This window comes from Oryctolagus cuniculus, chromosome 15 (genome assembly GCF_964237555.1).
Source record: "Oryctolagus cuniculus chromosome 15, mOryCun1.1, whole genome shotgun sequence".
In the NCBI taxonomy this organism is placed as follows: Eukaryota; Metazoa; Chordata; class Mammalia; order Lagomorpha; family Leporidae; genus Oryctolagus; species Oryctolagus cuniculus.
Window position 1 is genome coordinate 24,831,491 of NC_091446.1, and position 27,080 is coordinate 24,858,570.

The window sequence follows — 27,080 nt, forward strand, 5'->3', positions numbered from 1 at the left end:
CTTGCTAAGTGACAGCAAGATGGGTGTAAAGGGCTTTGGTGGGTATCATTTTCCATGTCTTTGAGGAATTTATCCACTTTCATTTTTTATTTTTATATCTGAAAGTTAGTGTTAGTGCTAACGGAGAAATACAAACTTACAAGAGGAAGCTCACACATGCGAAGCAGACAAGGCCTATCGTTCCTCTCAGTCTTCACCTCTGTTTTAAAACTGTTGTAGTGTAGTGATTTACAGACCCTTCTTTAGGACGGTCACTGTCCTAAGGATTCCAAGAAGGGTGGAATGGAGGCACAGCCAATGGCCGGGGGCTCAGTACCTCCTCCCACTCCTTTTTCAATCAGACAGCACCATTGGAATCTGCTGTGTGCAATGGAGTTCTATGAGGAGTAAGATAGGGGAGGTTCTCTGGCTAATAAAATAGAATTATACTTGAAAATCACTGTTAAAGAGGAAAAGATACTCATCCTGGAACTTAGTGTTCGGGACCATTGTATCAGCAATGCTGTAAGTCAGAGGAAATTAAATGGTTCAGTTTCCCCAACCTTCTCACCTAACCAGTGACGAGTTGGGGTACCAATAAAAATAGTTACTATTAAGGCATTATTCAGAGTCATCTAATTGTACTTTTCCTACTAAGAATCTACACAAGTCCTCAACAGGGGTTGTATGATTCTATTCACTTTACTAAAGAATTAATAAGGGACACAGAAGATGACCAACTTGCTCATCTCACATAGTTGGTAAACGGCAGAACAACCCTTTTGAACCTCTGTGTTCTCCCTATCACCTCATTATCTACTAAGCATTTGGGTATACAAGTTCTAGGTCAGGTATTTCACACCCGTGCCCTAAGTCATAAATACAGACCACAGGTATTTAGTCTAATCCATATTCTGTACTGAATACCGGAGTCTTTGGTCTTTTTGTAGAATCCAAATCATTGTGGTCTCAGCCTTGTTATCTATGAGTTCTCATGACCTACCACTGCATAATGATCTGAACTTCCTGGTCCCTGAAGTCACTTCAGGTCTCCATGCTAGACTGGATCATTTCTAAAATCAAACCCAAAAGTTTACAATTCAATATAATTTACAAAAGCCAGTTTGCATATGTGGCTAGGCATTATACAAAGATCATCACAAATTCAAGGTTTTACCTAGGGAGGACAGGGTGGCATGGATAAACACTTGCCAAAATGGCTTTAATTGAAAATGCATAAATAGACAAGTGTGTATGCCAAACAGTAATACATAGCAGAAGGAGAAGCCCCTCATCACAGAGGTGGGAGACACAGGTAAAAGGACCATGCGCAATTGAATCTGATAGTACATTAACAATTAGACAGGGCCTAGCCTTTACTTTTTCTGACCAACCTTCCCAGGAAACTGTTTAAATAGAAAATGGCAACAACATCCATAATGCAAGAACCACCAAGAACTCCTCCAAGGTGGCTTATAATGGAACACATGCATTTGATTTGGACAACTGGGAGGTAGAGTAGAAAAAAGTTCTAGACTTTTCTTTTTTGATTGGAAATTCTTTGTCAGATCTCAGCCTCCAGCCTTGAACTCTCTAGGTCACCTTGGCTAAGACCTCACTTGCTCATTTGTGTTTACAAACCTTGTAGAATTACAGGTTCCTGCTGAGCTGCTTGAAAATGGAAAGAAACCTTACTCTTAAAAACCATGTGATGAGATCGTGTTGTGCTGGTGTGGAATGAATGCCCAAGAACCCAGTAGGAGGGGAAATAGCAGCTGCAGGAAACACGGATTAAATTCACTTACCCTGTTAAGAATGCAATGGAAATGCCTGGTTTTTCCCAGATGTTTTGGTCATAAAAATGAATGAGCTAAGTTATTTTAGACTAAACTAATGTAAAAGAAGTGGAAAAACACAACTTAAAATAGCAGGGCATGGTCAGGATTAGAGAAGCCAGGTTTGTTGTGAATGTGTATTGTGTTAATGGCTGTCCTGGGGCTGTGCCACCTGGTGAACAGGTACTACGGGCTCTGGGTTAAAACACTACACTCTAGGATTCTTGTATGTCTTCTGAAGAAGTTCTTAGTTTTCCAAAGTCACTGAGCTAACAGATGACAATACTAAGATTTAAATCCAAGACTATTTAGATCAAGAAGTTAACCATTTAGAACAGGTGTTTAGCCTACTGGGTAAGATTCCCACATCCCTTATGGAATTATGGGGATTAAATCCCCAGCTCTGGTTCCTCATTCCAGCTTCCTGCTAGTGTACACATCTGGAGACAGCAGATGATGGATCCCCGTTACCCATGTTGGAGATATGGGTTGAGTTTACACCTCCATTTTGGCCCTGGAGGTTTTAGGCATTTTGGTTGTGAACTGTAGATTGAGGCTCCCTCGAGGTCTCTATGGCTTTCAAATAAATGAATCAAGATTTTTTTTAAAAAAGAAGTTAACCTTTTAAACACCCTATCAACACAGATACAACATTGATGTGTTTCAAAGTGGCCTGGAGAGCATGTGGACTCATGGGTTCTACCGCCTGAGAGAATAGGTCAAAATATTCTACCATCTGGACAAGCACTGCCCATGGTTCTGGGACATGGAAGTCTGGGGAATCACTTTGTGTTGGATAATCACTCTTTAAAACGGGTCTTCTGTTCAATCAGGGTCAAACAATAATCGTCAGAATATTAAGTCTTCAAAAAGGAGAAAATCATCAGTTAAAATTGGTCCAATAGGGAGATATCTTAACAATAATGAAGTTTTTCTTAAATCTGGCTGCCTCAATATAACTCCAAAGCAGGTTCCATTTCCTTATTCACTGAGAAGATGCAGGCTCAAGTTTGATGATAAAGACAGAAATGGAAGGAGGAAAAATTAAGTAAGAGTAAGTTCAGATTGGGACTTTACTAAACTTGGAGTTTGAAGAACATCAAACATAACCACTATATCACTTTATCTCTAGTGCTTACCAGAGTATCTGACACTTGGTAGACAGTCAACAAAAGTTTATTGAATAAACAAATGGAGTAAGCAGACATGGGCATAGGTTGAAACAGGGCTATGGAGACTAAATGCTCAGCTCTAGACTGCTCAAGGAAGATCTATGAGAATGCAGTTCAGGCAGGCACTTGGGAATATGGTCTATGGAGAGATATGGGCTAGGGCTGTATGCACAGGATTCACCAACTTGAAAGCAGGAACAGAAACACAGAGAGGATGAGGTCGCCCAGCGAAAATGCAGAATGCAGGAAGAACTTCGGAACACCAACATCAAAACAGTGCCAAGAAGAAGATGGCCCAGCAAAGGAGATCAGAATCGAATACTGCCAAAGAGAAGACTATCAAGTGTGGTTCTCAGTTTTAGCATCAGAAGCTCTAGGAGGGTGAATAACGACAAAGAGGGAGTGCTATCTCATGGCTCTGGCATCTAAGCAGTCAACAGCAACAACGACTTGAGGATGTGTAGTCAAACAGTGAACAGAATATGATGGCAAGGAACAACTAGCAGTGGTGTGAAGAGTAACCAGGACGAAAGAAAAGAATTTAGAAATGCAAAAAACCCTTAAGGAAGTGACTGTGACACAGCGGAGCAGGATAAATTAGCACTTGGGGAAAATGTAGAAACTAAGGAACAAAAATGTTGATATCTTTGTCATTATCATTGTAAAAAATCTTCTAAGACACATTTCCCTTTTCTCACTTTCATCATTCCAAGTGGGATGAACTATAGTCTACTGTCAAATAAAAACAAACCCAGAGTTAGGTAAGGGCAGGCTTTATGTAAAGGAACTATTACCAGTACCATACTCTGACCAAAATAACCACAACTACAATCACAGAGAAAGCAGAAAATACATATTTTTACAGGGAAATTGAAACCAAGACTAGCGAAAACTCAGTGTGCAAAGTAGGGTAAACAGGTGTCAATTGAACAGGAAATTCCTTTCCTTTGAGGTCAAATGATTCCCAGAAGCCTATTAAGGGTTGCTATTCCAAATTGCATAGTGTTCCAAGATCTCAATTCTTGCAGAGGTCAAGTGTGGATCAAAGTTCAGGGGCTTGGGGATAACAGAAAAGTCAGACTTACTGTCAGTCAAGTCAAATTAGTAGCCATTTTGTCTAGACTGCACAGCAGGGCAACAGAATAGCTGATCACTTATGAGACAAAGAACAGGAATCTGGTCTTGTTACAGGTAAAGAAGTTATAAAGGGAGGGTAATTCTTTGCAGAAAGCCACTTCCCAAACACAAAATGGGGGATGGTTTCTCAACCCAGGGCTCATGCAAAGGTCAACAGTGTCATAACCAAACTGCAACCCATATAAAAACACATACAATTATTTTCTCTCATAGAAATGATTATTTGAGTGGTGGGTTAAAAATACATCCAGAATCTAAGAGACAAAGGAGGGTACATCACTCTCAAAGTGATAAAGTGAGGTTCTTACGCAATATTAAGTCCAAGGCCTGGTGGGGACATGATCCCTTCATGAGCATTGATCCCCCACACCTGTATATTATTTCCCCAAAAATCATAATCATTCTTAGATTTGCAGAACACTTTATACTCGACCAACAATGAGTCACTCACTGAATCTTTACAACTTTGTCAAACAGTATTATTATTCCCATTTTACAGATGAGAAGACCAGGGCTCTGGGATAAGTAAGTTTCAAGCTCAGGGATTCTGCTCACATGCTCAGTCAACTTCTCCCTGGACGACCATTGCACCCTATCATCTGCCGCCAATCCCTCTGTCACTGTGTGCTTTTCAAGTCCACTGGGTAGACAGTGCCAGCCCATCGCCTAGGGACTGAGTTATGGCGGGCTTAGCACAAGGCTGCAGCTCCTAGTAATGCTGTTCATTATTAATGGTGCTCATTTCCTTCTCTGCAAAACACTGCATAGCCACTGAGTGCCCCAGGAGGGCATATTCTGAACTGATGGGCTGGGCACAGGGGTGCCAGGGCAATGGGGACAGGCAGCTTTTCCCCACATTTGTTTTTAAGCATGATGCCTAACAGCAGCCTCCACACTGCATGGAACAGCAACAACTCGCTTAAAAGCCTTTTCGACTTTCAATTAATGGAAAGAACCAATCTCCCTCCACCCTCTCTGTCCCCACCTCCTCGGCTATGACTCTGAAAACCTGGGCCAATCCTGGCAAATAAAGGGATCGATAACCATCCAGCTATTTTCACAGCAGCCCTCGCATTACTGAGAAGCTGCTCTGGATGACATTCTCCAAAGCGGCCGCACGGATGGGAGGGTGCTCTGCCACAGTAAATGCACGTGCCACTGCCAGTCATTAATGGAATGCTCTGGGGTTGCGGTCAATCTGGGCCTCCTTTGTTCCCACCTGCCACCCCACTGCCCATAGGAGTGAACTATTTGTTTTCCTCAGAAGGTTACAAGTGTATAATCTGCACAGGCACAGAGACAGAATAGCCCTGTGCTAGGAAGAAGGTTTGGAACCTTTCAGAAACTCATTTCCGAATACGATACAGGGAAACTTTCAGTTCCCTGAGAATAGGCATTTTCTCTCAGCAACAGCATGGTTCTAACCACCTCCTTCCTCTTCATCTCCAAGCTGGAATACCTCTATTCTGCTTGGGCATAGAGTGTGTGATGGGTACACACTGTAGTATACTCCACAACAGTACCATGAAATCACAGAGAAGGTAGAGAAAATGAGAAATCCGTTCCCATGGGCCCCTAAAGCTACTCAGCACGGGCCCTGCCCACCTCCTCAGCCTCTCCCCTTCTCTCTGTGCAACCCAGTCCCTCAACATGGTTTTTTAGTTTTTTAAATGAACCATTCCCTATCTTAAAATAGGAATTGTGCAGCTTGTGCAGGTACAGTCAACCCTCAGTATCCATGGGTTCTGTATATGCAGATTTTGCCAAATGCAGATCAAAAATGTTAGGCCTGCGATGGGTATATCTGTATGAAACACAGATACACTTTATTATTCTTGTCAGTATTCCCTAAACAATACAGCTTAACAATATACAAAGCACTTAAATGATATCAGGTATCATAAATATTCTATTGTTGATTTAAAGTATATGGGACAATTGCATAGGTTATATGCAAACACTATACCATGTACACAAAGGACCTGAGTACCCATGCTTTTGGAATCCGAGGAGGTCTTGAAAGCAGTCCCCCATGGGTATCAAGGGACAGTGGTTATTTTCAGCTTTTCCTGACCCTTATTTTCAGAATGAAGTCCTTAGTCTTCTTATCCCAGCTTCCCCAGGAAACAACCCTCACCACTTATATGAGATGAGCTCCACTTTTATTCCAAGATGGCCCTTGAACTGCTGTAACACTCCCTATACCTACAAATGCTTCTCTGTTCTCTGTGGTGTGTTCATCGCAGAGCCACTTACATCTTATTCACTACTCTCTCCATGAGTTTAGTTCAGGGCCTGGTACAGAGTAAAGAACAGAAAAGTAAGAGTTGAACGGATGCATGAAAGAAAGAACATATGAAGAAATATACATGGGTAAGTAACCGAATGTATAAAAGCAACCAGGGGCCAGAAAACTAGCTCCCTACCTTTCCCATAATTCTTCCCATGCATGTCCTCATTTAGCCATTAACAATATGTGTCTTAGCACCAGCTTAGAGACACACATCTTTGCTACATTATACTTGAAATGTGTCCAACCTGAGACTTCGCTTCTCTGTAGCCTCATTTTGCAGTGATGCAATTATGTCTAATCCATATTCGCACTGAGATTCTAAGATAACTCTTTCCCCCAGAAGCCAATGTTCACAAGGAATGGGATGCACAGAGTATGCTTTATAATTTTGCCAATACAGGAGTTTAAAAGCCACCATTTGATATTAACACTCTAGTATATCATCCCTTTTTAATTATACTGGCAGAGGGGAGTGGAAAGATACATAGTGCACTTCTATTTGGCGTTAAAACACACAGAGAAGCAAGAACACTGGCAAACAAACTTATCTGTTCATGCACACACTCACGTGAGCGTGCTCACACACATGCACACACTCACATAGCATCTGAGTTCCTGCCTGAACTTTGCCTTCTATTTGGCAATAAGACCTTTGCAAGAGAGAGGGAAATTCAGAATAGATATTAAAAGCTACCACTCCTTTCACTATCACCCCTGGGAAGTGACCCAATGTTATACCAGATATTTGAGCTGCAGAAAATCAAAGCTCTAGCCTGGTACCCTGCTGAGTAGGGAATACGGAACCGGAACCCAGGTTGAACAACATCAGCAGAGGCCAACCCCCAGTGGTAAGTCAGTCTCCCAGCCGAGGTCAATCCTCCCCGCAGCCCAGCAAGGCAGTCTCCCCAACCCTCACTTTGTCGGGCAGCAGGTGCTCCATGCCTTACCTTTGGCAATGAGTACTTGGGCAGCTTTATCTGAGCAAAGGCCTCTCTTCGATAAGACACGTAGTAGCTGGCTCTTCCACCAGTGGTTACCTGGATCATGGGGGAAACACAAAGAGATCAGAGCCATGCGTCATGGCACATGGCGGAAAGTATTAGCGTGATTACCCAGTAGGTCTGTAATTACCATTTAGAGACTATCCTTTGTTGGTCTTGAGTCTCCAAGCCCATGGCACCATAAGCTGCCCTCATGCCCAGATGCTTAGAAGACACATGGTTGATTACAACAATCTTCCCCTCTTGCATTCTCTGGGAGGGCAAGTATGGATTCTGTTTGGTCACTGTGCTCTAACTATGGTACACCACATCTGTTAAGTATTTTCAACTGAAAATAGAGAAGCTATGGATGTGGGTTCCACCCATGATCCATTCATTCTGTTCTGTAAAAACATTTTAGCAGTTGATTAATCCACTGCAACCACAATTGGCAAAGGCGTTTTTTCCTAGCTCTGAAAAACTACTGTTGTTCAAAGCTTTCATTACTTCACATCTGATCTATGGACAAATATTTCGCTCGCATTTACAAATCTATGCATTAATATATTTGATTCTTCCCACGTGCAAGTTACTTAAAGGGTTAGAGGAAGAACTCCAGATTTGAAAGGCAGAAATTCTGGGTCTGAGTTCCATCTCGGCTCTCTCGCGACTGGGGGTCAGGGACAAGCCCTGTAACGTCACTTGGGAAAGGACGGTTTTTCTCAGTTGGGTGACTTGGAAACCATCCCAAGAAATGGTCGCCTGGCATGGGCTTGCTGGAAAGTCCTGCCAACACAGCCCAGCACTGCAGATGGCTGCTCTCAGCCCAATTATCCTAACTCAGGGGAAATTAATATTCACAAGAGAAGCTAACGTGGCCTGTTCAGAGAAAATAGCAGGACAACAATAGAAGCCAGGCTGCTGTGCTGAGGAGGCAATTACTTGAGGCACAGGCGCTGTTCTCACGAAGGCCCAAGCACACACTGGAGACAGGCCAGTCCTCCCACTCCAGCCCAAATCTGGCACCGATCCACAGCAACTGCTGGGAGCAGAAGGCTATCACATCTCTATTGAAAGCCACCTCTCACTCCTTACTCTGAAGATGGCACCGCCCATGGCTCCCCCGGTCTCTACCCAGATTGGCAGTCCACAAAGCAGGCATCACAAGATTCCAGGCAGAGCGCATGCTAGAATCAGCATGAAAGCAGAGCCTGGGAAAAACTCAGTGCAGTAGCTTAGGCTGCGAACACAGAGGCACTGGTTTCTCCTCAACATGCAACACTATCCCTAGGTGTCTACATTCTACTGAGAATCACTCTTGCCTTGCATTCTAAGACTCCTATTTTTATCTTGATAAGATTCTTATTCAGAGTCTATATTGTTCTGTGTTGGCTTAAAGGTAGGGGTTAACATACTAAGGTCAATGGGTTGATGAGAAGTGTTTTTTCTTCTTTTTAAAGTGAGTCGTAAGTGCATGGAATCACATTAAGATATAATCTTTGAGTCTGGACACACCATCACCCTCTTCATCCTTACACGATCCCATATATTTGTTTGACTTGTTTTCATCCTTAATTATAAAACCAGCACATGTAAACACACCTGACAACTCAGGAACTAGATCAATAGTTTTGAACTTTCAGCCTGCATCAGAATTACCTGGAAAGTCTATTAAAACTCAGACTGCTGGGTGCCATCTACAGAGTTTCTGACTCAAGAGATCTGGGTTGAGGTTCAAGAATTTTCTCTCCTAATAAGTTTCCAGCTGATGCCGATGCAGCATGACTGGGGAACACAATTGGAACATTACAGAAATGGACCTTTAACAATTTCCACATATCTATGTGTTCCTCATCTGTCCTGACCCCCTGCCTTCTTTCCAGGTGTATTTACTTTCCTAAACTGTGCTGCTATGCATTTTTTTTTTTTTTTTTTTTTTTTTTTGGTTTTTACAAAGACTTTATTGTCTGACATGCTTGACAAAAAAAACCACAGCCACAACGGAGCTACGCCACAGGCTGCGGAGCTCGCCGCCCTCCACCGCGCACGGCTTTCAGAGCTGCCGCCATAGCTTCTCTCCTCCACATAAAAATACACCGCACTCTGAAGCTACCTTAAGAAAACAGTTTTTAGAGTCCGCAGTTCTGGGTCCACATGGCAACCGAGCAGAGCCGAAGCCACCAAAGCCACCCCGGAGACCTTGCCACCGCCGCAGCCCTGGGGTGCAGCCAGCTCTGGACTCGGACTTCAGGGCCCCCGAGCACAAATGAACCCGAGCTGCTCCTGCACAGGCCACGCCTGGAACAGCGCCTGGGCCATGCAATGCTGGGGAAGGAGCCGGAGCCGGAGCCGGAGCCGGAGCCGCCTCGCTCGGGCGGGACAACAGTGCCTGCTTTGCAGGGCCCTCTGAAGATGGGAGGAGACTGTGTGTCTGCAAATGGGGTGCCTGGCCTGGAGCGGGAGAGGGGCCTCTCAGGGGCACAGTGTACATACAGCAGGTGCAGAAATACCGGTGAGGGGGCCAGGAACGGGACTTAAGTGTCACATCATTAAAAACTAAGCCCCAGGGTACGCGCAAGGCTGATGTTTCAAATACAGAGGGTGACCCCCACCTCACCCCAACCCTATCTCTGCATGGCCCTGCAGGGGACTCTTACCAAGCAACAGGGGGTGCACACGTGACCACGTGGCCTCAGCCTGCAGAGCAGCACAGTCCCCATGACCAGGCAGCTCCTGCTGTAGCCAGGGGCCACTGTAGCCGGTGCCGCTCGGGCCCAGGGCTCGGCCAGTGCCAGTCCTGGTTCCTAAGGTGCCCTAAACGTGCTCTGGCCTGGGGGGGGCGGGGTAAGGGGGGAAAGGAGGCCACCACCCTCCTGCCCGCCCCCCCCCCCCCCGAGAGATTCTGTGCAAGAGCCTCCCGAGGCTCCCTGGAACAGCAGCCCTCCCAGAGATGGGTGAAGATTCAGTCACTTCCCAAGCAAGACGGGGCCCCGAGCAGACAGGTCCCTTAGCAAGGTGCGCAGGCCAGGACACACAGGACCGCGTAAGGAGCGCGGGGTCCCGACAGCCAAACCGGATTTTCTCCATCCAAGGCCTCCTCTGAGCACTGGCAGCCAGCGGGGCGGGGGCGGGGCTAGCGCAGTCAGGAGCTCCCTGGCATGGGCAGGTCGATGACGATGGGCGGGTTCACTGGCTGGTAGTTCACAGTGCACACTGTGAACTCTGCATTCACAATGATGATACTGCTCTTTATTATTATTGTTGACGTGAAACTCACATGACTCAAGCTTAACCATTTTTTAATAGTATGTATTTATTTGAAAGGCAGAGCTACTGAGAGACAGACAGACACACAGACACACACACACACACACACGGACATATTTTCCATCTGCTGGTTCACTCCCCAAATGGCCACAACAACCAGGACTGGGTCAGACCAAGGCCAGGTGCCAGTAGCCTATTCTGGGTTTCCCATGTGGGTGCAGGAGCCCTAGGATTTGAGCCATCTTCTGATGTTTTCCCAGGCACATAAGCAGGGAGTTGGATCAGAAGTGGAGCAGCCAGGGCTCAAACTGGCATCCATATGGGATGCCCGCTCTGCAGGCCATGGCTTAACCTACTCTGCCATAGCACAGGCCCCACCTTAACCATTTTAAAGCTTACAAAGCAATGTCATCTAATATAGTATGTTCACAATGTAGTTCAACCATTTCCTCTCTATTTATTTCTAAAACACTGTCATCACCCCATAAGGAGACTCCCATACCTACTGCAGAGTTTTAAATCCTTTAAATAAATCCTCTTATCAACAAACCAGCTCTCCCCAAAACACCTGAACTTTGTCAAATATTCCCTTGGGGAATCAGATCCGACTGAAAGGTGGCAAGTCCCCAATTTCCTCTATGACAGGCAGGCTGACAGAATCACCAGGTCGTTTATCAGCAACAGAGCACAAGACTGGGTCCAATGGGGTTTCCAAGTCACCAGGTCCAAGGAAAAAAGAATGGTCCTCTTAATAGGGTGATCAGCCTCACAGCTGTGGTGCTCAGACTCATCCTATCTGCTACTGCCCTACACAATCCATGAATCTCTCTCTCTCATAAGCCCATACATATAACCTGGAGAGTATTTGCCTGAGTGATAAGACATGGAAATTGGAACGGTCCAAACTATGAAAGTGCCATACAAAGACTAAGGAGTCCAGAGGCTCTCCAGGTACTTCTGATATCATAGAATCATATGTAAACCTAAGCAGCATCCACATGGTGCTAATTCTGCAGATTGCAGGACTGTAGAGCTGCCAATTTGAAAGTCCAGCCTGAGGGAGCTGTAGACATTGCACTCCAACCTATAAGAGCTGCTGCATGGGCTGTACACCCAGCAGGGCCATGGAGACAGAGTCCCTTGGGGTCTGGGGGCCCAAACCCTGCCCCCACTCTGTGGCACCTGAAATAAAAAAAGATCACGTGTGTGTATATACATTTAGTCTTTTGTATCTCCCTACCTTGCAGCTCAACAAACTGAAGCTGAGAAGAATCGACCAAACTCCCCAACATCGCAAGCCCTTTGCTGTTAAATACAGAATGTTAACTCCAGCTCCAGTTTATGCTTGACCCCCTCAACCAGTAAGAGCACATCCCCAGAGAATCAGGTCTGGAGCAAGGGCAAATCTTGACTAACTGAATCAGGGACTGCTGGGATTAATCTGCTTAGCTAGAGAGACTTTGAGTCTGGCTTCCTCCACTGGTGACTACGTCGTGGAGCTCCTGATGAACTCTCCATTCCTGCCAGTGCCCGCGTGGGTGAGGGGAGACATTTTCCACTAGAAGCTCTAGCACCTCAGGAGCAGTTACCTCACCATGTTAGGGTGACACCAGGATGATGCGTTCGCCGTCTGTCTGGGGTTATTTGTGGGCTCTCTGGCAACCACACAAGGAAGGAATAAAGTTTAGTGACTATTAATCTATTTTGATGAACTTTTCCTTTCCTAACCACCAAATTTGCTGGCATTGTAAATCCAGAGATTATTACCACTTTCCCTTTCAGTGACACCTTTTATTTTACATTTGATGAATGTCATCCAATTATTTGCTCTGAGCCCATCCGTCATGCTAAACACAGAATTAGCTGGGTCTTTTCCTTACTAATGATTGGCTCGTTAATCTGATTTTCTGGATTTCCATTTACAGGCTTAATTGGGCTCCTGGCCAGTGAAAATGATTCCTCTGGACAAATGCAGTGGCCATTAAACACATCTGTCTCTTCTGATTTGTTCCTTCTTTTGCCGTGACCAAGCCAAATCCAACATATCTTACTGTTTTCATTTATTCTCATTTCTGAATGATGGCTTTCCCTGGAGAAAGAGGGACATCTGCCTGTTCACCCCCAAAAGAACAGAATCAAGAGGCCTTGATTCATTTTCTGTCTTCCTTTGGAGATTCAGAAGATGAGCCTACTTCTTCCATAGACAAGAGAAATCATAATGTCTCTAGAATTTATCAGCGGGCACTGGTAATATGAAAGAACAGGCAAAAAGTAACATTTGAGTGATATAAGCTAGGTGCTTGACCTTTATGATATTATTATCTACTATAATTATTATTATTAATAACATTACTGGTACCTAGTACTAGGTAAAAATCCGAATCACAGATGACACTTCTAGCACTGTTCCTCTATACATCCGAGCCTTCTGTTTTACGTTTGGGTACAGAAATTCAGGCATAGGGAAGGCACACACACTCAAAGACACATCTAGTAAGTGGTGGATATGGAATATAAACCACTTAATCTGACTTTCAAAGTTTATGCCCAGGCCTCAGGCTATGTGAGGTTTCCACAGATCTCTCTGGAGGGGAATGGATCTCATGGCACTCAGCTTCCAATTTCCCAGATAGGACGCCCACCAACAAGGCAGATCTTTCTATGTGAAAGTTCCTGTCAATTTCTCAGCCCTGAGAAATCAATGCTCTATTGTTGCACAAGAGTGGATGGTGCTGCTATTGGAATTTGTGAATAAGAGGGACTATAATGGAATAAATTCAGCTTACACAGAGCTGTTGCCTTCACAGGAAACGACATTTAGAAACTTTTCCGGTTAGAGGACCATGCTGGGCCTAAGATGATGCGAAGAGCTTGTCTAAGCCTGAAGAAACAACCACCTTGCTAGGTATCTCTGAGCTACTCTCAACACACCCTCTGCACTGTTCTTTCCTCCTTAAAGAAAGAAAACGAGCAGTCAGGCTGCTATGATGCACAATTAACTTTTCCAATTTCTTTGTTCATTAATTCCATACAGATTATTTAAAATAAATCTTGGCATTGTTAGGCCTTTCTCTTTCTCCACTTAGATAATTCCTTCAAAGATCAAAATTTCTCTTTAGGAAACAAGGAAATGGGCTTCTGATTAGCGGGCCACAAGCATCAGCAGATAGCCAAAGGTCCCATCCAGGGAACTGCTGAGTCAGGACGGCCCATGGTGCTTCTCCATGGAAGGTTCTGTGGCCTCTGCCATCCTGAGCTCACCTCCCAATGCTGCTTTCCTGAGGTGCCACACCACGTGCCAGAATGAAAAATGGAAGCACAGCACTTGGAACAACACAGCATCTTATCAGCAAGTTATGTCCTCTGCTGGACTGTCTGACTTTGAACTTAGTGTTTGTTGAACTGGAGTTTGCTCATTTTATGTCCTGGAGGCTCTGTGAAATTAATGTAATACACACTTTTATCTGCCTGTGTCTAGAAAGAGTGGGTCTATTACTCAATACGTGAACATCGACCTATGGCTGGACCACTTTTGAAACAGATTTGCACATAAAATCTTTTATTGGTACCCTAACATAATAGCCATCAAATAGCTTCACCAAGAACAGATTCGGGGTAAGATAATTGATATTGAAGTCAATACCACAAGCTCTATCTGTGTGTGTGCATGGGAGGTGTTGCAAGGAAGATACCTACTGGGGTTGCCAATGCACTTATTGAAGAAAAAATACTGGCAAAGGAACTGCCACTTTCATTTGCCCTAACAAAAAATTTTACAGCCCTTACTTCCTATTGGGAATGTTGGTAAGACAGAGAAAAGGTGGTTGAGTTAACAACACATAGGACAAAGGATTTGTGTCCAGATTGTGCTTACTACTAGAATTAATATGCCTATCTCTGATTATATTTCTTCAAATACATCAAAGAGTCTGGACTTGATCAGGGTCTTTTTATGTTTTACAAAGAGGATTCTTCTTCTGAATTTTTAAGAATGACAGCATTATTAGTTTAGGATGTTAGACCTATATTTGAATTCTGCTTCTTCTACTTGCTCATTTAGTGAACTTAATCAAATTACTTAATTTCTTAATTACCTCATCTGGAGAATGGAGATATTAGTACATAGTACTGACAATTTACCAAAGGGATTGAACATAACAGAGCAGGAAAGGGCTTTGTCCCTACAGCTGACATATAGTAAATGCTCATCAACCATCACTTATCTCCAGACAACTGGAGGCAAAGGTGCTTGTACCCCTCTTTTACCATCTTGGGGACGTTATGAAGACTGACTATAGTGGAAGTTTATGTGGGAAACCTGGAGGAATCAAGAGGTATGACCCGAGATACAGAATTGGAATTCTTTTTGCCCTCAGCTGGGTTAACTTCCTGGAGGAAACCACACAATGAGACCAGAAAAACAGAGTGTTTAGTACCGAAGAATGGACCACTAAAACCTGCAAGTCTTACCTTTGTGTCCGGATCTCATGACTCAGAGAGAGAGGAAAAAGTTCTAGGTATGTCCATCTGACACTTCAGAAGGAAAGAAATTTGCCTTTCCTCCTCTAGATTTATTTTGTGCATAAAAATGCAAATATAAATGAAGAAATGCAAAAGAACAGATACAGATTTCTATTGTCACTTTAGAATCCCAAATCTGGTAGACCTGAATGTGCCCAAATAATATAGTAACAGCTAAACCCTGGATAGTTTATTGTCAGTGTTATAGATAAGGATGGAAGAACTTAAAAAAGGAAGGTGGTGCTGCCCATGGAACCCTGAAGAGGAATGTGAAATTTGGCTATCAGCAGAGGAGGATGGCCCAAGTGCTTGGGCCCTGCACCCACATGGGAGACCAGGAAGAAGCTCCTGGCTTCGGATCGGCACAACTCCAGCTGTTGCGGCCATTTGGGGAGTGAACCAATGGAAGGAAGACCTTTCTGTCTTTCTCTCTCACTGTCTGTAACTCTACCTGTCAAATAAACAAAATAAATAAATTAATTAAAAATTTTTAAAAAGGTGGCTATCAAAGCACTCCTCTCCACTCAGACATGGTTCTGTTCCCTGTGAACTGTGGAATCACATGGTTTTGTACAAGATGAAACTTAGAGGTGGCTATTACAGGAGTTTGGCTTATATACTCTTTCTATACCTATATGAGTTTTCTATTCAACTCAATGTATCACACAGAGTATTTTCTTTTTATGACTGGGCATTTTGAGGTCAATTATTTGACTGAGATCTCCCCAAGCTAGACATTAGCGTCTGTCTTTTCTACAATATCCCAGAACTTCTTAAAATAAAAACAAAATAGTGAGAGAGGAGAGAAGGAAGAAGAGTAGAAGGTCCTAGTATCAGAAACATCTGGGATTTTATTTTCAGCTCAGCTACTTATTAGATATGCAATTTTAGACATAATCACTAACTTCTTGGTGTTTAGGAGCTATTTTTCTATAAAGATGGAACTAATATTTGATCATCTCCCATGTATTCTCATGAATAAGTTAGATGAAATAATAAAAAGTGACCCATAGAGACAATGAGATAGATGTAAGGATAGCCCTGTGGCGTCTATGTGGAAACCCAATACTTTCACAAGTATCTTCACTGACAACTCAAGCTGATAATCAGGATCTGCCCCTTCTATTGACTGTGCAGGACACTGAAATTTGCCAGAGGTGCTCTACCAAAGTGCAGAATGAAGAGAGACAATAAGCCCATGAGAAACAGAAGGAGGAAATGGATGGGCACAGCTATAAAGCAGAAATGTCTTCAGCCACGAGGGATGAATGGCAGGTGCATTCAGCTGCTTAGAAAATAGATGTTTTATTGATATATTCAAGGTATTTAAAACATCCTGAAAGAGCAAGTTAAACAAAATCATTTTCTAGAGACACAGGGATGCTTGCTTTCTTGGGACACGGGATTTCCAGATGGTTTGGAGTTGCATGTGGGCTGCTAGATACGACCGCAAAGCTTCACCAGCATGGGATTTTCATGCCTCACGAGTGAGTTTCAGGACAGCAGTGTGTGGATTTAAACCATCTGTCAAGCTGATTCTCAGAAAATGCTGTCACCTCCCCAAGAGAGCCATGAGTATTTGTGAAATGCCAACTGCTACTCTTGGAGAGTCTCCATTGCACTCCCTGTGTCGTGTCTCTGCCCTTCCATCAGCACAGGAATCGCAGCTGGAGGACAAGGCTCTGTGTTCACATTGTATGCACTATCTGCCCTCATGAAGGGTGGTCCTGTGGAGGAGGTGCTATTCAGTCCAATTAACTGATAAAGTAGCTGATGTGCACAAGGCATTCTGCTTCAAGGTGGCAGAGCACAGATTTGAACTTGGGTCTCTAAACCTAACAATGTCCATTAAACTATACACTCCTGAATGAGCCTAAAGTGTCTGCTCCAGGCATTACTTAAAGAATGGCTAGTTTAGGACAAGTTATATGGAGGAACTTGTCCTGGCCCAGATCCAATGTCAAGGAATTTCACCTCCTTAACTCAGACTTCCCCAGCACCAAGAATTCATCTTTTTTTTTTATTCCCAGGACTCCTGATTTGTGTTCCTCTTACTGTGCTTACTACTCACTGTCCTGAATTACAGGGAATGTGTCCATCTTGGGTCTCTCGCTGTACCGTCATATCTTCAACGGTAGATGATATATTTTATTCCTATTTAATCCGTGCTTAGTACCACACACCACGCCGTAACAAGTAATGTCTATACTGTACTCTGTGATATTAGTTTTCATTATTGTACCAAATCTCATTTGATCCAACTACAACTCTGCAAATGAGGTCTAATTAAATCCTCATTTTAGAATTAAGGGGCCTGAGGCCTACATGGGCCACGTTAGGTCACCTTGTTACTAAAAAGTAGGACTCAAAGCCAATCTCAGAACTTCTGACTTGTAACCTCGGGCTCTTTTCACTTTGTTCAGTTTCTAAAATCTGTTTGAGTCAGAATCAGAAAAACTCAAAGGGGGAATAATTGCATGGATTTTTACAAGTAGATGATAATTTTACATCAAATACTCTTTTGAGTGATCGACAACACAAAAACATGGAAAATGGGGCCACGAGAGAGTTCACTCTCCCGTGGGAGACAGAGAAGTAGATTACAAGATGTTCTATCCCACCCACTACAGAATTCACATATTAATTAAAGGCCTGGCCAAATTCATATCAGTCCTCGAACATTCAACATCGTTAAATATTTCATTATTGAGGCTGGGCCCATGCCACTTTGTGCTCCATTTCTCAATCAGTAAGGACTTCTTCAGCATTTTAGTGCCTAGGCTGTGTCAGCTGCCAGGGAAGTCATGGCACGTAAGCTCAGGAGGTTTGTGCTGTCTTTGAGAAAGCCAGCCCGACAAGTAACATACAAATGACAATATAAGATCAGTGACAATGCCATGGTTCCTAAGCATAGCGCAGGCAAGGTGCTATAAAATACCCATCTTAGAACCACCATGTTGACTTAACCTCTTCTCATGCTCCCATACAATTACAATAAAACCAGGGTTTGGCCTTGCAGAGCCCAGACCCATTGTGTCTCTCATGTCAACGAAGACATACAGTGGCAAAATTGCACAGCTAGAAGAGGGCTGACCCGGAATGTGCATTCATGTTTATCTGACTCCGGAGACCGCACACACAGCCACTGTCCTACATCCTCCTTCACAGAGTGGCATGCTTGCACATGTTTGCACACACAAAGCCTAATATGCAACAGATAGGCAGGTGAGATTTTATGTTCCCATTGCCTCAGGGAAGAGTGGCTTCCCAACACTGAAGGATATTTTGTTTGCTGAATGGGATGAAACAGATTTGAGGGTGCAGGACTACAGGAATCAGGAAGCGGCTGAACTGTTTGAAAAGGAAAGCTGAGAAGAAAATGTGGGGATGGATCTTCAAGGAGTTGAAAAAGGTCATCAACAAAGCTGGAGAGGATGCAGGGTGTGAGAGCCCAGGAAGTGAGTCACCAGATCTTGGTTCCAGAAGAGATAGGAAGAAGTTGTGGGTGTATGTAGATTTTATTAAATTTTTTTATTTATGGTGCATGCATGACATAAACACTCTGCTTCATTTCTATTTGACATCTTTAATAAAAGACCTATAGTACATGGCTCAATAATCTTACTTTAATTTTATTTATCGGTCTGTTTATCTTTGCAGAGGTGGTTCCTACAAAGAATGAAGCTGTGCTTCAAGAAAATACCCAAAAGTTGCAGCTGGATTACAAGGAATTTTATCCTTGTGCACCTTGGGGTTACTTTCATCCTTTGTTGTGAAAATGAACCAAGAGCCTTGGAAACAAACCTGCAGGCGATTCTAAACATCTGGGCACCATCAGCTATTATGTGTCTTTAGGAAAAGCACTTAAGCACCTCATGGTCTCAGCTTCATCTCTAGACACTGCCATATTCACAGCATGAGGCCCAACATGTGGCTAACATGAAGCAGGGACCTGAAAATGTCACATCCCCTGTGTTCTGCGCCCCGCACTTACCGGTTCTGACTTCCTCAGTGGGAACGTCTTCAACTGTACCATCTTAAGAATCGACAATGTCAATTTCTTTTGTACTTACTCAATGGCTCTACAAAGGTGTTAAGCAGCTACTTACGTGAAACTGTGTGTGCTTATTAACTTACCCTCACACAGCCCCAGGCAAATAAGAATGTGCTGGTTTCTTATTTAAAGAGCGGAATCCTGCAGTGGCTGAGAAACAAGGCCTGGTGACAAACTGCCTGGATCAAAATCTCCACTCTGTGGCTTACTGGTGGTGTAACCTTGGGGGAATGGCTTAATCTCTCTGCACCGACTCTGTGAGATGGAAGAGTAGTATTTATCCCATAGGGTGTAAGAATAATTAAATCCATTAATACATAACTCTAGCTCATGGTAACTACTCAATCAGTGTTGGTTGTTAACTATTATTTGTAGTTGATTCCCCAAGAATGACAGATTATTCAAATAATAAAGAGAATTAGCCAGGCCATGAACACTGTATAAAGAGGCTGAGGACAAATACTAAAATATAAAATGATGAGAACTGTAGCGTTTCTCACCTACAAGAATTGCATTCAGTCCACTTCAACAGGACTTATCTCAGATACTTCAGAGGAAGGAAGCCTTCACTTTTTTTTTTTTAAGTTTTTATTTTTTTATTTGACAGGTATAGTTACAGACAGTGAGAGAGACAGAGAGAAAGGTCTTCCTTCATTGGTTCACTCCCCAAATGGCCACCACAGCCGGAGCTACACTGATCTGAAGCCAGGAGCCAGGACCTTCTTCCTTGTCTCCCATGCAAGTGCAGGGGCCCAAGGACCAGGGCCATCCTCCACTGCTTTCATGGGCCACAGCAGAGAGCTGGACTGGAAGAGGAGCAACCGGGACCAGAACCCAGCGCCTGCTGGCACTGCAGGTGGAGGATTAACCTAGGGAGCCAAGGGGCGGGCCCTAGGAAGCCTTCATTTCCATCCCTTGCCTCCCGTACCCACAAAGAAAACCTAAGCAGCAATTATACAGCACAATGAAGTAATAAACCCAAACATCTTAAAGAGACTCTGATTATTTCCGCACGCTACAATCTGGAAGCAATCACCACCTGGAGCACACGGTAAAGACACACCCACTTATTTGGGGAAGAATTGGACAGAAGGCCTTGGGTCCAGCTGACTCGCTCTGTTCTAACGGCGCTCCATGGAATTGCCACTGCACATTATTCCAAGGTGTGCATCCATTCCAAAAAACACTTTTCACAGAAAGTGGAAGCAATCATGCTTGGTCTCGAGAGGTTACAAGGCTAGCAGGAGAGGTGGGAAGTGGCTAATTTCATGTTCCCATCAAAAACAAGCTGGGTTAGAACAAAACAAGGAAGAGGAAAGAATAGAGATCAAAGAACTCAGACAGTTTTAAAGTCCAAGAACACACTGAGTCTTTTTTATTTATTTATTTATTTATTTATTTTTGGGCTAAAAGATTTTTCATTTGCTCTTCCAAATCTAACTGCAGTTTGTGCAGTAAGGATGAAATAGTAAAAGTAATAAAAGGAAGACAAAGAGGAAGCTAAAAAGGATAGGGGAAAGTTAGATTGGCAAACAAGCTAATCCTAATGCTTCCCTCCGTCCTGGACATTGGGCTAGGCCTGCCCGCCAGGACAAGCTGCATGTCCTGGCGCCTCGCCCTCCCTCCAGGTCTCCTGGGTTCTCGCATATAGCAGGTACTCATCTGAGCGCATTCCTCACCAGGAAAGCAGGGGTAATCGGGCCCATCCTTTAAACATCTTCATTCTATTACTTTCATAATCAGCCTCTAATGTTCTGTTCGATAGGCGTGGGGCCGAGCAGACCAGGCGCTTGAACAGCTGCTTGGGCCACGGAGCTATTCTCTGTGCCATTGATCACAGAGACAAAAATCAATCGTGGTTAAGGAGAAAGAAGTTAAAAATAAATTGCGGGGATTGATTTCTGTTCAGACCTTCTGACTCCCAGTTCAGGAGGGGGAAGAAGAGTGGGCATGGTTCTGCCAGTCAAGGAATCACTTCGTTTGTCCAGGTCTCCAACAGGAAATGTAGGCATATGTGGACATATGCACCCCCATAATTTCCTATTGTTATATTTTATTTTTGCCTCTGAGTTACTATCAGAGATGAGTGTCCATTCACACTGTAAGCTCCCATGAGAAAGAGATGCAGTTGTCCCATTCATTATGAAACCTGCACAGATTTTGGGGTGGTACTGACTCCAGGGATACTGTTCAGGGACTGACTGAATAATCAACAAATGAAGTGGTTCCATCCTGTGAATGCATCTCATAATCACATCTTTTTAAAAAATAGATTTAGCACACTATGCAATTACAGTTCTTAGGTATTGCTTTGCATATTCTCTCTCTCTGTTTACAATCTCTCTCCCTCCCTAGACAATCAGCTATGGCAGGAATTGCATTTTTATTATTTACATATTTATTTATTACATACTGTATAATCTCCAGGGGTCAAAACCATCTGATTTAACTCCTTTATTTCTTATATACTGCATTATCTCCAGATTATGGCCCCAGAAGATGCACGAGGAAATAAGGAAGGAGAGAAGGACAGAATCAGCTCCTCATGAGAAAGTAGCTACATCTCAAATATCATTTTGAAAAGAGAAGTCACACACTCGAGACATGAATTAGGTAAACAGTTGCAAATAATAATCCCTGTTCCAAGTCTGACTAAATGGAGTGAACCATACAGTAAGCAGACTTGTTGAATTTTACAGTTAGAAATTCCCACAAGGGAACTCCTAGAGTCACGCAGTTCTTTGCTTTCCAAAGAGGGTTCCGTGAAGTTTTTAAGTACTACAAAGGTATATTGGGGGCTTGGCACTGTGGCAAAATGGGTTAATTATCTGCCTGTGGTGCCGGCATCCCATATGAGCACAGGTTCTAGTCTCAGCTGCTCCTATTCTGATCCAGCTCTTTGCAATGGCCTGGAAAAGCAGTAGAAAATGGCCCAAGTGCTTGGGCCCCTGCACTGACGTGGGAGACCTGGAAGAAGCTCCTGGCTCTTGGCTTCAGATTGGCTCAGCTCTGGCCATTGGGGCCAATTGGGGACTGCACCAGCAAATAGAAAACCTTTCCTCTGTCTCTCCCTCTCACTGTAACTCTACCTAGCAAATAAATAAATAAAATCTTTTTTTAACAAAAGGTATATTGGGGGTGACCAAAAAAGGATGAAGAGCAGACTGAGCAGGTGGAGCAGCTCTCACAGTCCTTCAACCTCTTACACCTGGACGATTCCACCTGTATCTTTTTTATACACTGCAATTCCTTCAACAATTTTGTTTGAAAAGCAATTCTGGAGCAGCAACAATAGAGAAAAGCTTGAAAATCCTTCTTTAATGTAATCCTTTCATTTTGTGATAAAGAAACTGAGCTCAAAGAAGGAAAGAAAATCTTCCATGTGCTGGTGTGCTATCTCCTGCCACCAAAGATTTTCTTTTCCTTAGAGCCCTCACCATTCCTAAAGTCGGACTCCTCATATAAATCCTCTGGAGCCAGTTTCAGAGACGTTTGCTCCAGGAAGCCTTCCCTGATCATGTCCTACCTCGTGGATCTCTCTCACTCCAGAAGCAGACTGTCCTGGAGAGCCTAGCTCTTTCTGAAAGGTGTCTGACCATTGCTCATGGAGCATCAGATCACACAGTACTATCCCCTCTCAATGAGAACACTCACTTTGTCAATCTGGTGGACTGTCATAAGTCCTCCATTTATAAAAATAAAAGGAACCTATTAAGGGTTGATGATTTAATGAATGGATGAGCCATTCAATCAATCAATCCTTTGGTCTCAGACTGAAACTATCACATCTCTGGGATATAAAGGCATAACCACAGGTTTGTGGAAAACAGAATTACATGATAACTTCATTTTGGTGCAAAAAATTAAGGTGTATGCATATGAGGCTTTTCATGGATTATGGGAAAATGAGCGTTATGAAAAATCTATGCAAGGATGTCAAAAACATTTTGCACCAAAATAACAAATTTATCTTTCAGTTCCATTTTATTATGAACTTTTTCAAGAATCCTTCTATAGCAGGCCTTCAGTCAAACGAAGTTAACTTACTAACATCTGGCTCTGTCATGGTGAAACTTCAAACAAGTCAGTCCTGTTCTGGCTGACTAGGAAGGGTTTCAGAATCAAATCCTTAAAGCTGCTAATTATGGAGCTAAAAGCAGAGCAATTAACAATTTCAAAAGCTGGAACTTTGAGATACACATACACACACACACACATCCTAGCTGGAATGGTAATAGGAAAAGAAGGGAACGTAATAGTCTACTTTTCAGTCAACAGCTCAGCTGCTCCTTATCAGCAGTGCTGTGCTGAAAATTTAATAGAAGGCCCGCAAAAAAGGGATTCTCCTGGGGACTGGCCTTAGCAGAGAGGGTGCTAAGGCCTCACTGGGACTTGGTAAGGAAGGGGAGTGGGGAAAAGTAGGTAGGTCATCACTTAATAGCTCCTCTCAGTCCTGCAGTGGGCCTCCAAAGATCCCCTCCTCCACCCTCTAAAACCCACCATGGGGACTCAATAATCTTTGCTGAGAGCTCAGGAGACTGCTGCTTGGTCTCCATTTGGCACTTCAGTGATGAGTGTGTGAGTTGATGCTCTACGTTCATCTGAGGGACAACTCTCAGATGTACAGGCATGATTACATCATACTGAAGCCCAATAAGCCTCTCTTTGGTTAATTAAACAGAGTTTCTTGTATGAAACAAAATTGCAACAAACCCTGACAAAGAACCTACTGAACAGGGACTGGAGTACGGCTGTCTCCTCCCTAGTAGATACCTACCTGGGGGCAATGTCTGCCCATTTTGCTTTTATAGTCATCTGGAATTGACTCAGCTATTTCCTGACTACATGGAAGCCTGCTTTCCTCCTTGGAAGTATGAAGATGATAATATCTACCACGTGAAGAACATGCAAAGATTGAAGTACTATTACATAAAAAGAAAATTCACACACTGGATATAAACTAGGCACTAATAAATGAGAGGTCCTTACTATGCCAACTCTTTCAGTTTACTGATTCATGGTTAAAACTGACAGTGTGATCAGGTAGAAAGACACTCTGAAGAATCACTGTTATAGAAACAGGAAATCACAGATTTCCAAGTAGCAGGAGGCACTGACAGTGAGTAGCTGATCATACTTCTTTGAGCTGATGGTAGAGACGTGTGTGGTCCCTTGAAACCAAATCTACCCTTCTGATCAGAACTCACAGACTGCTGCTTACCATATGTGGCTCCTGAATAATTAAATGCTGTGAGTGCCACCCTTCCTATAAAAGGCACTACGGAGCAGTACTTACAACCATCCACTCCTCCCATGCCCACAGAGAAGCTAAATAAGTAACAACAGTAGCTTTCCTACTGAACCACAGCCTTCTATGAAGCTATTACCAACTGCTCAGAGATGATACTCGAAGTGAAAACCATTTATACCTCTGAGCTATACAAATCCCATTCACATACTACTGAAAAGGAATTCTTTACGTTGCAACATCTAGTGAGTTACGGAACAATTCTCTGAAGTCGAAAAACAATTCTTGCAATCTTGGCCCGGTAAGCAACAGGTATCTGTAACTTCCATGGAAACTCATTTTAACTCTTGGGAAGGATCAAGTCTTTACTGGGAACATGCAGAGCAGAGCTCTGAATGGAGTGAGGAGACTGCCATGCAGCAAGGATTGATGGTGGTCCCATAAATCAGGAACTGCCCCACCGCCCGACTCTGTTGCTGCATTATGCTGAGAAGGGCAGGAGACACAGGTGAGTCCTTGGAATTGGGATGGCAATTGATGTAAGAGAGGATGTGATGGGCTAACTCACACAGGGGCTGGGATGTGAACAAAGAAAAGGAACCTAGGAAGAGCACAGAGGGAAGGTCATTGCCAAATGGTGAGCTGATGAAGAGGCACCTGTGTGGGAGAGTGAGGCGACTGGAAAGGAGGGAGGAGAGGCTGAACCACACGTTGAGGGAGCAACAGAAGAGGGCTCCAAGACGGAAGCAGCAGCCAAGAGGCTCGAGTGCTGCAGAGAGGTCAACGAAGTCATCACTGAGAGGCACAGTGTAGAAACAGTTTAGAGATTCTGTGATGGACTTGGCAAAAGTAATTTCAGTGGAGTGTCAGAGGCAAAAGTCAGCCTCAAGTGGGTTAGAGTGAGAGGGAGATGAGAAAATGAGATAATGAATACAGACAGCACTCAAGAAATCTGCTTGGATGAAAGATGGGACATTTATGGAGAGGAATGTACAGTTCAAAGAATGTCTTGTTTTTCAGTGTTCTGGTATTTTATGTGAGGATAGTAACAATATACTTATTTTTAAAGATTTATGCATTTGGAAGGCAGAGTGACAGAGAAGGAGACATGAAAAGAGAGATCTTCTGTCTGCTGGTTCATCCCATCAATGCCCATGAGAGCCAGGGTGTGGCCAGGCTGAAGAACGGAGTCAGGAATACCAACTGAGTCTCGATGATGGGCGGCAGGAAACTAAGTACTTTAGCCATTATCTGCAGCCTCCCAGGCACATTAGCAGGAAGCTGGACCCTAGGAACTCTGATATAGGACATGGATATCCCAAGTGGATATAACAGGCTGTGTCACAATGCCTGTCCCATGGAGGGTAAATATTAATGGAAAGTCTGAGATAGGGATGAGAAGTTAAAGATACAGGAAAGGGGGGGCCTGTGCCGTGTCGCACTAGGTTAGTCCTCTGCCTGTGGTGCTGGCACCCCATATGGGCACCGATTTCTGGTCCCGGTTGCTCCTCTTCCAGTCCAGCTCTCTACTTTGGCCGGGAAAGCAGTGGAGGATGGCCCTGGTGCTTGGGCCCCTGCACCCGCATGGGAGACCAGGAGGAAGCACCTGGCTCCTGGCTTTGGATCGGCATAACACTGGCCATTGCGGCCATTTGGGGGTGAACCATCAAATGGAAGACCTTTCTCTGTCTCTATCTCCCTCACTGTCTGTAACTCTACCTCTACCTGTCAAATAAATAAATAAATAAATAAATCCTTTAAAAAAAAAGATACAGGAAATGGAGGATGACCAATAGAGCCAGATACCTAAGAAGGTAGGAGGGATGGAATTCCAGGTGTGGTTGAAGACTCTCATTGCTTTGGGGGAGGAGGATGGTATTCTCTACTTTTCTTGTGTACTCCACACTACTGCACACAGGTAGGGAGTTTAAATATCTGAGAGACTTTCTAAAAGGCTTGAGATGGGTTTCCCTCAAAAGTGCAGCCTGAAACTAGGACTTTTCTGTAGGTAGCTTTTTGGTTTTGTTTTTTGAGAAATGACCTAGGAAGAAGAGTGATGAAACTAGGAAGGAGAAAATAGGAAGACAGAGAAAGTCATCCCGGAGTGCATTACTGAACTGGTTACCACTGTGAACTACTGGGGCTCAATCCCAGAGGAAAATTCCTGTGCACTAGGACTCAAATTGTCCACCTGACACAGGAAAAGAAGAGCACTCATCCAATAGCTCCGGACGCCTAGTGGTTAAGTGGTCCCAGAGACTCGTGAGGCTTTTATGGTTTATGTCTGCAATAGAATGGCTAAGGAGTCTCTCGCGAACATTCCGCCCAAGAACAAACAGCAAGAGATCCACAGTGCAGCTGAAGCGAAGTGATAGCGGGGCACCTCCATGCACAGCTGTTTGCAGAGGGAATTGTGAGCCAGAGGATGTGTGATGGAGCGTGTGATACGTTACACGCAAAGGCCTGCTGAATATTATTACTGCACAATCAGATCTCTAAGTTGTGTTTATTCATGAAAGTGTTTTGAACACTAACCGCAACTCTTCTATCAAGCCACTAAAATCATTACGCTGATAGGAGGCACATCCCAGATA

The 27,080-nt window shown here is 43.8% G+C and overlaps 1 protein-coding gene across 2 annotated transcripts in view; it reads right to left on the bottom strand.

The window, feature by feature from the left end:
• Nucleotides 1–27,080, bottom strand: part of SORCS3 (sortilin related VPS10 domain containing receptor 3) — a 646,463-nt gene that overhangs the window by 116,622 nt on the left and 502,761 nt on the right. For both annotated transcript variants that reach the window (XM_051823565.2, XM_051823568.2), the window contains one exon: nt 7,364–7,453. In XM_051823565.2, coding sequence (XP_051679525.1) covers nt 7,364–7,453 — 90 coding nt within the window. The remainder of the gene's footprint in view (nt 1–7,363; nt 7,454–27,080) is intronic.